Here is a 10,734-nt window from a genome sequence, read left to right on the forward strand (position 1 = left end):
CGGCCACCTTGCGAAGAAAGCTCATTTCGCCCGCCTGTATCCGGGATCTTGCCCTTTTGGTCATGACCCAAAGTTCATGATCATAGGTTTAATGACCATTATTATTATTATTATTATTATTATTATTATTTAATTTAAAAGTTTGTTTACATTCTATAATAAGTTTTATTTTGAAATTAATACAATTACATCATAATCTCTAAGACGTTTTTAAAACTTTGCTCATTTTGACTTATAAACTCCAATTAGACTATCCTGTACAGACAAAAAGGGGGAGAGGGGAAACGATGAGTCTCATCCGCCCACCCCGTGTGTCCCGTGTTCCGTCTGACTGGGTGCAGGTCCACCACTGCATGCTGCCTCCCCGTCCCGTACCCTTACCCTTACCGGCCGGTGTTGTGGCCCCGCCCCCGCCAGTCCCTCTCCTCGTACGGGACCGCAATGATTTAGAAGTTCAGGAATCCCACGTGACGTCACTGGGAGGGTGATGTAATGCTTCTGTAAATAGATCGTATTGTAATCTCGCCCCAGTACAACGTGGTTCCTCTCTGGAGCGCCGCTTGTCCCTCTCTGCTTGTAGGTAAGCCTATAATTTACTTTCATTCACAAAATCTGACACTTCACAGCCATAGCTCTCGTGACACTAAACCACGGTCTGCTGAAAGTGTTTTATACCTAATATTTTATTTTCAAACGATACCAGAAAGTTAATAGGGGAAGTTTTTGGTCAGTCTGTCCCGGTGAAGTTTCATCAGCTGGCAACGTTAGGTTGAGCGCGAGTGCCTATTTGGGGGGTGTGACAGCACTCTCCATACAGCTGTGCAAGGCTTGTTTATGAGTTGAACAGGTTAGTTTACGAAATGGTAGAAGAGAAAACACACCGGGTCGTGTTGTTGAGACACACACAGGCATCGACCGACTGCCTGGCGGAGCAATTGCTGGTCAGAGCAGCTGTTTAATTCGAGCAGAATGAGCTCCAAGCCGGTGAGACCAACTCGATGTTGTTGACATTCATCCATCAGTTATAGGAACTTTGAGAAGGCGTAAGTAACTGACGCTGGGCATTTGGATATCGCACGTTTCATAATCACGGGCTGATAAGAGTTATGTGTGTGCATTATGTCATTCATCTTCATACGCGTAGAGTCATAACAAAGATGAAGGCGGGAAAGACTTATAATTTAGTTGCCACAAAGATTTAAAAAAAAAAAACGCAAACATTAATCCGCCTTAAACTGATAACATGTCTGGTTTATTGTTGGATTTATGTTTTAAGGATGACGTCATTGTGCCTTGATGTAACCAGAATGACAGAAGGTTTTGATGAAATGTGCTGAGTCTGCTCATCTTGTACGAGTGTTGCTGAACCAAGGTAGAGCAATGATGTAGAGCTGTTGAAGATACTGATGTGTTTTTATTTACCAGTGGACAATCAGAAAACGTAGTATCACCGCAAAAAACGATACACACTGTAAATTGTGGCTACATGCAACATTTAACCCCTATGTCATCTTTTATAAATTATATATCTACTTACTTTTAATTGTGGTGTTGTTGACGCTTGCTCATTTCGCCCTGTAACACACGGGAATGCACGCGCACGTATGCGTGCGCACAAACGCACACACACACACACACCTATAAAGTCACCTCTACTTGCCCAGGTTTGGAAAATGGGGGCTGAGGCAGGTTCCAACCTGTCAGGAGGAGGCCTACAGGGCTGCCCTCCCTCTGCCACCTCCTACTTTCATTCTTTCTTTCTTATGTTCATTGTTTCCTCCTCCGTCTTTTTTCTCTCACTCGCTCTCTCTCTTTCACTGCCACTTGTCCTTTCCATTCCACTCTCCATCACCCTAATGTCACCCCCAACACACACTTTCCATTTCTTATGAAAGCATTTACTTTTGCTCTTTTAGCCCTCGCTCCCTCTCATTTTCCCATACCAAGACCCACTTAGCTACTGTCTTCTCAGTTCACAAACTTTCAGAGCATGTGTGAGTGTACCTAAGGTATCCAATACACTCCTCATCACTGTCACTTCCACTTAGTAAAACACCTTGAACAATTTTTTATCACTTCTTTTTTCTCAGGTCACTATCTAGTTGAGTGTGTACTGTAGGAATAAGAAAAGTCGAGGAAAAATCAAGTTATTGACCTCTGGGTCTTCTCTGTGTGTGAATCTTGCCTGGTAACACAGCTCAGATGAGTGCCTGAGGTCAGGAAGATGCTCTAAGTGCAAAATAAAGACCCAGCAGCACTAACATTTAAAAGAAAGTCATAATTACCCCTTATCACCGGCCTAATATCTCCACAGAAGAGCTGAGTGGGTCAAGCCGAAGTTAACATGCTGCAAGCGTATTTATTATTGTGCTCTATTCTGCATCTGTGTTGGTATTTTTATCCTATGATGCCTTGATTTTTTTCATGTAAGGCATGCATCCTTTCATCACACTTGCATTATTAACTAATGCCCTGGTGAAAGCCTAATTGTAGGCTGAAACAGTTGCACGGCACTTAGCATTTTGCTGCATAATAACCATGAAAAGTAAAGATCCTGATGGTAAGACTTTGATTCCCTTGTGGTGCTGACATGTTATTAGTAATGAATAGTTAGGAAAAATACAAACACATTGTATGTATTATACTGCTTTTTGTAATAAACATGACTTCCTACTGTTGCACTCCTGCTGGCACCAAAGGGATCATTTTTCTCAAGATAATATTTTCTCTCAGGGTGAAACCTCTGTGGCATCTACCTCATTTACACACAGCTTCCGCAGTAAGACATGATAAAAGGAGGATATCTGTATTATATAGTGTTATTGTGTGATTGTGGGCATTGCTTTTTGTGAAAACAGAAATATAGAACTGAGAACTACAGGCTGTCTGCTGAATGAAACCATCACACAGTACTGTACAAAACTGCAGTTCCCCATGTGCAGTGTTATGATGCTGCAGGTTAATATCTTGTTCTTGTTTCTTTTGTTTTGTAGGGGTGTGTATGACATGAATGAAAAACAGGACAGGCCTTATGTGTGCAGCGCCCCAGGCTGCTCTCAGGTCAGTCGGATACAGTATGTGTGAGGTAGACCTGTGCTGGAAAGGCTACATATCCTAAAGAAAAATATATGATGATCATTGTTATCAAGCTTGATTATTGATATTTAAAAATACTGTAAGCTAAATAAAATGCTTTAATGTGTAGTGATGATAGTATCACACTTATTAATTATGGAAAATATAACTGAACAATATGCAGTTAAATGAGGTCAGTGGCACTGCCTTGGTGTCTGTATGCTGTGAAAAAAAGATTGGGCAGATGTTCCAGGCTTTTGATTTTAGGATTTTTTACGATTTAAGCTGCATACATCTCCTCATATCCTTCTCACTCTGTTGGTGTGCTGCAGTGCTTCCAGTTGGAGGAGCATCTGATCATTCACAGACACAAGCATGAGATGACCCTCAAGTTCCCCTCCATTAAGACGGACAGAGCTTTTGCAGGTGAGACTAGCACAGAACCTCCCACATTCCCTGCTTTCAAACTGGCTTTTAATGTATAGAGTTTGTGTGTGTGGTTTCTCTGATCTTGTCTTCCTTATCTCCCCTTAACAACAAATCATCTTTTTTTTCACTGCTTAGACTTTCTGTATGTCACTCAGTTCAGCTATTGTCTCTCTACACATGTGTGTGTGGTGACCTCTTCTCAGGATCTGTGCTTGATGAAAAAATTATGCTGCTATGTTATACAGTATGAAATCAGATAAGCTCGATACAGGCTTCCTAACCCTCAGATAGTCTGTGCTGTGAAACAGAGCTGCTCATGCTGCAACATGTACAAACATACTGTGACAGGGTGAGTGAAACAGCAGTCAGTACAAACCATTTTAAACATTTTATACTTTATTTGGGTGATGGGTAAAAGGCTGGGAATGCAGGTATAAGAGATAATCTTCTTAGGAGATTGGATGGATGGATAGGGAGACTTTACCACCTGGTACAAACCCCAATTTGTTATCGTTATTTGTGTGCACTGGGGTTAGTCTTATATATGACTGTGCTGATTAATTCAGCAGATATTTACCATTATAGATGGAGAGTATTTTCATTACAGATTAATGTGCAGGTTATTTTCTGTCTTTAAAATATCAGAAAAAATATAACTAGAATTGTAATTTCCCAAAGCCGAAAGTGATGTCTTCAGATTGATTTTTCTGAACAAATATATTTTCTTGAAAAATGACTAAAACAGTGATTCAGTTATCAAGATTTATGTCCGTTAATTTTTTGTTGAATAGCTAATTGGTTAAACAACTACTGACCTAATCTCTATACCAGTTTTTTAAAACCTGCAAAACTGCTAAACCTCTGACTTTTTTAAACTAATTGTATAAAATGTCCACCTGCTTACTCTTCTTTCAAGGTTTATTTTTCTTATTCCTATGAAAAATAAAGGGTTCCATACGTGTAAAAGAGCTGCTAAGCCATAAAGAAAAATGGAAAAAACCACAGTCAAAAAAGCTGCTCTCCACTAAGACATAAAATGAAACAGATTTGCAGTTATTTATAGATTAACCAAATGGTCTTGTAGCCAGTTATTTGAGATGTACAGTATTTTTGCTTCAACACATTTAAATTGTAAATGTAAAATGCAGGATCAGGCCATGATGAGTAGCTTCATGAGCCCAGCATCTCTGCATTCTACCAACATTATCCAGTTCAGTCTATTTTGTTTGCATAGCACCAATTCACAGCAAAAATAATTTCAATGCACTTAAGGTCTAGAGTCTAGACCTTACATTATTATAGCGATAAACCTAACAAATCCCCCATAGAGCTCTGGAGCCAGGGATACTTGCAGAAAGGTACAGGGAGAGAGAGAAGACACACTACGGTGGGGAGGAGACACACAGTGACGTGCAACGGTGGCATATAAATGAATGGAGAGTGAGGAGAGGAGAGTAGCTCAGAGTATCATGGGAGTACCCCAGCAGTCTAGATCTATAACTAAGGGATGGTATTCCAAAGCAAACCTGTCCTAGAATGTACGTCAAGTGATTCCATAGTCACCACTATATGGGTATAAATGTAGGCCATCCTGTTGAAGAAACCCACTGGTATGATTAAATATTCTGGGTGGCGGGGACGCCCCTTGGCAGAGTGGTTTTGGCACTGCATATCATGTACTCGGCAGCACACTGAATGGGCGATGTCGACAGATCGAGTCCGACCACCATCATTTGTCACAGGTGTCTCCTGCGTGCTCTGTGTTACCTGTCTGCAATTTATTATAAAATAAAGGCCTGAAAATATAACTTAAAAAAATATATACATATACTGTATATGCTTTATCAATAGGGAAAGCTTTTAAGTCTAATCTTAAAGAGTGTCTATAAACATAGAAACAGCCGTCTGTATGGACATAAATAGCTTGAAATCTAGCATCTGCAGACTCTGCCTCTGCATCTCTCTGTCTCCCTCTGTGTTCTGCAGCCTGTCACTCCTTCTGCAGGAAATCTCATGTCAAAACAAAGAGCCCAGGTGACCTTTGACCCCTGCATGTTTAGATGGCTCAGAGAGACAGACTGATGTTATCAGAGACATAGCGCAAACCTGAGAGTAGACTTGCTTCTCTCCTCTTGGGATTAAAACCTGAACAATAGTTGATTTAGAAAACAAATAAATCAAGAGAGGCTATTTTGTCGAAGAGGCCATGATACAGTACATGACTCTCTACTCATTTTTAAACCTTTTGTTGTGTGTATGTCTATGTAATCTTTCCAGACCAGACTCCGACACCAACTCGGTTTTTGCAGAATTGTGACGAGGTTGGTCTTTTCAAAGAGATAGAGGAAGAGTTTCTTCAAGCAGAAGAAGAAGAAAAGAGCAAACAGGTACATTTTAAAGAAACATAAAAATATTCTTAGAAAAATTCTTTTCTAGCCTTTTTGGCTGAAGATAGTCCAGAAGGAACAGAAGGCAAGAATCAAGACATAATGATGACATGTGCCTTAGTGTGAGGTCTGTCAAGTGAATGTTTTGAGCAGCACTTGATTGTGAGACAAAAGCAGTCAGATCTGACTGGAAAAATATGACCTGCCTCAGAGAAAGACGCATCAGGCGATCAGACTCTCGCCTGTAAATTAAACAGCTGGACATCAAACCAACAAGCACATGCAGACACACTCAACTAAACAACTGTATGCATGCATGAACACACATTAAGTTCCCCTCAGATCACAAAACACACACTGTGGCTGAGAATTGCCCTGCAAGTTCAAAGTGGTCCCAGCTCTTTGTTGCTCCCACTTGTCCCCACAGGTGCTTTCCCATAATGGGGCGTCATGTATAAACCAACACCAGCTCAAACCCCAGCTTCAGCTCCAGCACCCACCCAAGCTTCAGCACCCACATCCCCAGCCACTGTTGCACCATCCTCAGACCCAACCCCTACAGCATCCTCAGTCTCATGGCTCCTTGATGGGCCTTAGCTGCAGCCTGGCTGTGCAACAAGCTCTGCCCTCCTCCCAGTCTGGATCAGTCAGCACTCTAACACACTCAGGGTGAGTATGGTTATGGGTGCCCACATGCACACCTTAAGGCATCCAGATACACACATAAATATCTTACTTTTCAGTCACGCAGCAATGCATACTATCTTCATATATGCATGCTGCCATTCTCACCTGACAAATCAGCAAATTTCATAATTGATTGATATCTGAAAATTTGCATAAGACTGCCAATGACAACATGTCTGTGACAGTGTTTTGAATTCTAAGCATGCATAAATGATCAGTTTCATTAAACTACACTACAACAGAGGACATCACAAAAACAAAACTAGTTTTTTCTTCATTACATTTCTCAGAAATTTATTTTTCTCAAACGCTCACAGTTTAATTGACACATTACCGGTAACTTTATCCAGTTCGTACACAAAATGAAATCCATTTTCACAGTCGCTTCAACTTGTTTCCCAGGGACATAACAGTAACACTTTGCACTCCTTGGCCACCAGGACATTTATGAGACTGTTCTTCGGGCAGAAGCTTTAGAGTACCTTGGTGCAGACTTAACTGTTTTAGAAATTCTTATGTCTCCATGTCTATTAAGTGGCAAGTTAGCTAAGCCCTAAAATTGGTTTTTATTCTTTTTTAGCAGTTTTTAATTGTTGTACAATGTACGAGTTCAACAGTAGTATATAAGGTGGTGTAGGTGCTGTGTGAGTAATGTATTATGTGCATTTAGACTTTTGTAACAGTTGGTATTGTGTATACACATCCAAGCCAAATTTTTTTTCGGGATAATAAAGTTGATCATAAACTTATACTTTAAAGCCTAAGAAGGAATTTTGAACTTTTTTTTTTGTAAGTCTCAGTCTTACAAAACTAAAAGCTATCTAATCTCTTATTAAGCAGACCTAGCACTGATTTCTGCTTACAACACATACTGCAGATAAACAAAGCCTCTGTAACACATGAGTCAAGGTACCAGAAGTGAGTCAGTGACATAATAAGCTCCACACATTTGTCCAGGACCAGACAGGACATGACAAGACAGTGGGAACAGAGAGCTGGCAGTTGATTACAGAGTAGTAAACCAGTGCGAGCTCAGTCCAGACAGCATCGTAGTCAGTGAAACCAGCTAAGTGTTACTAAAGTGAGCCATGGCGCGGGTGTCTAACTGTTTCCCCTCATGTTTAACACTGGCTGCCATAGCGACCCGATCTCTGAGCGTCTGGCTGTTGGCCTGGTGGAACTGTTGTGGTTATGTTAGGAAATGCTGTTTTGGTTGGTCTGTACTTTGGTGTGTGTGTTAAATGGGCCACATACCCCACATTCAGTGATGACATCATTACAGATGACCTCAGCAATCCCACAGAGGCACACGCTGTCCGATTGGCTGAGAGCCAGAGTGATTAGGTCAGCACATGGCACCCCGGGTCACGGCATCCCCCGCAGCGATCCCTGAGCTTCTTTACTCCCTCTCAAGATGGGTGTTGTTATTGCTTCATTTCAAACCTCTATTTACACCTACTCGTACAGCTTTTGTACAGATTGTCCAGCAGTGTTGGTCCACCACATTAGAAACCAGTATATTATACTCACATACTTTTAGTAGTTTGTTCACCTATGCTTTTAAAGATATTTAATTTCCATTTCCATTTTAAATTTTATTTGTATAGCACCAAATCACAAAGGTCATCTCAGGACACTTTACATAGTAAGGTTTAGACCTTACTATTATTATTCTTATTATTTTCATAGAGAAAAATCAAACACATGCCTCTTGAGCAAGCACTTGGCAACAGCCTGGAGGAAAAACTCCCTTTAATAGAAGAAATGTCTGACAGACCCTGGCTCTTGGTGGGCAGCCTTCTGCCCCGACTAGTTGGGGTGAGTGGATAGAGGAGAGACAAAAGAAAAGAGAAGCAACAAGACACAACAAACACAACAACAAACAATATGGGAGAGAGGAGACACACAGTTAGTAATGTATAATGGTGGCATATAAAACTAAAATGGACAGGGGAGGAGAGGAGCTCAGAAAATGATGGGGGCGCCCCCAGGGATACATGTTTTTTTTCTGGATAATCCACAGAACATGCTGTCAGCTATTTGTGTATGGATTTTTTTTCCTCTGTAAGAAACTGCTATTTATTCTGAGAGAGGTTTGAATGAAAACTGTTCATTTATCCAGAGTGACCAGAAAATGATTTGTGGAAAGAAACATTAGTGTTGATTTTGTTCACAACATAAGACAAAATTGTTATTTTTCATTACTGTGAATGCTACAAACAAAATTCCAGTCACCTCCATTGACTGTGGTTGTGGTGTTGGGCCAGAAATCACTGATATGAATATGTCCTATGGTAGAAAGTGCTTACTGTACTTGTACTTTACTTGAATATTTTCTCATTATGGTACTTCATACTTCTTTAAAGGGATTTTTCCCACTAAACATCACATTTAAACAATATTTTGAGGAAAAAAGGCATAAAATGATAAAAAAAAAACTTTACAAAAAAGCCTTCAGAAAACTAAACAAATATAACAGGCTTTCTGTTTTTTCTTCTTCTTTCTGCCATAGTTTATCACACAAACCAGTTTATATTGTGACACTGTAGGTTTAAAGTGGGAGAGCCCTCCTCTTTCACTGGTTTGAATTATGTCATCCATTCAGGAATCCCCAGTTCCCAGATTTACTTTTTTTTTTTTACCCATGTCCAACTCTCTCAGTCTCACCTCCATCTGCTTTAGGACCAGCTATAAATGTCTCAACTTGCCCCTCTCTCTGAGCTCAGATTAGTGAAACTTTTACATTCCTCTTTCTCCCTCTGTGGCTGACCACAGACCAGTTCCCGAGTCGATGACCTCCCTCCTCCACAGACACAGACAACCGCTGCCAGCCTCTTTGCCTGGCACCCTGCCAGACCCCGCCATGCAAGGGGCATCTGCTCAGCACGTGTCTGTAAGTATGGGAGACTAGTTACTCACACACATATCACTGAATTCACACATGCATGCATTATGGTTTATACATGCAAAGCAGCCACAGATCCTTGAGTTACAATATTCATGGATGACAGTAAAATTCACTTTACTCTAGTGGATTAATTAATCAAAAGTGTCAAACTCTTGATGGAAGTGATCTTGTGGGCACCTCTTTATACTTGAGGTTTTGAATGTGCTGATACTTTTTCTTATCACGGTTGAAAGGTTATTTTGCTGTCATATGTTTTCTTCTTCAGATAGAAAAGCAGATGTCTTGTGTCATGGGTATACCAGGTGCACTGAAAAAAGGACTCACCGGGTCTTTGGATTTACTCAAATTATGCTAGTATATGCAACGCAATTCATTCATATTTCCTCTATTAACATAATTAAAACAAGTTAACACCTAAAGAAAATTATATTGGTTTTACACATTATCATTGTGTGGGACCGATGTACACATTACAATCAAGTAAATCCAACAAATCCTTTTTTTCAGTGTGCTGTACACAACCCCTCTTGTTCCTCACCTCAGGTACTGACCGGTGCAAATATTTCTTTTCTCCATATACACATTACCACTAGTGGCTTTTTGATACCAGTGCCATTGTTCTTGGATTAAGGCTGATTGTCATTTGCTGGCTGCAGCATTAAAGAAACAGTTTGACAGTTTGGTGAATACACTGGTTTGCTTTCCGATGGAGGAGCTGAGAAGACTGATACTACTCTTATGTCTAGCCAAGTATGAAGGTACCACCAGGAGTTAGTTTGTTTATCCTAACATGCAGACTGGAACCAGCTAGCCTGACTCTGTCCAAGAGTAATGAACCTGTCTACCACCTATCATATCGTAAGTTCGCTAATTTACATGTATTTATTTTTTTTTATTAAAGTGTACAAAAATCTAAATGTAGAAACAACAATTCACAGTTTTACAGGTACCTATATGCCAAAATATTTCTGGCTGGGAGCAGTAACTTTGTGTTGTCTGCACTGGTCGCCTGGTAATTGCTCTGATCCAAAAATAAGTAAATAAATAAATAGGAACATAGCCTGTTGGCCCCATCAAACCAGGACCTCCAGCGTGCACTGGGGCGGTTTGCAGCCGAGTGTGAAGCGGCTGGGATGAGAATCAGCACCTCCAAATCCTAGGCCATGGTTCTCAGTCGGAAAAGGGTGGCTTGTTCCCTTCAGGTTGGTGGAGAGTTCCTGCCTCAAGTGGAGGAGTTCAAGTATCTTG

General features: G+C 40.7%; 1 protein-coding gene across 4 annotated transcripts in view; it reads left to right on the forward strand.

The window, feature by feature from the left end:
* Positions 1-542: 542 nt before the first annotated feature.
* Positions 543-10,734, forward strand: part of LOC109968120 (cyclic AMP-responsive element-binding protein 5-like) — a 19,079-nt gene continuing 8,887 nt past the window's right edge. For 2 of the 4 annotated variants that reach the window (XM_020614169.1, XM_020614172.1), the window contains exons 1-6: positions 543-580; positions 2,994-3,060; positions 3,408-3,501; positions 5,782-5,891; positions 6,319-6,560; positions 9,354-9,471. In XM_020614169.1, coding sequence (XP_020469825.1) covers positions 3,007-3,060; positions 3,408-3,501; positions 5,782-5,891; positions 6,319-6,560; positions 9,354-9,471 — 618 coding nt within the window. In that variant the 5' untranslated portion in view covers positions 543-580; positions 2,994-3,006. Of the gene's footprint in view, positions 581-1,310; positions 1,373-2,993; positions 3,061-3,407; positions 3,502-5,781; positions 5,892-6,318; positions 6,561-9,353; positions 9,472-10,734 lie in introns of those variants that run through there. The other 2 variants (XM_020614170.1, XM_020614171.1) reach the window with 2 other exon arrangements.

Source organism: Monopterus albus, unplaced genomic scaffold (genome assembly GCF_001952655.1).
Source record: "Monopterus albus unplaced genomic scaffold, M_albus_1.0 scaffold143.1, whole genome shotgun sequence".
Classification (NCBI taxonomy): Eukaryota; Metazoa; Chordata; class Actinopteri; order Synbranchiformes; family Synbranchidae; genus Monopterus; species Monopterus albus.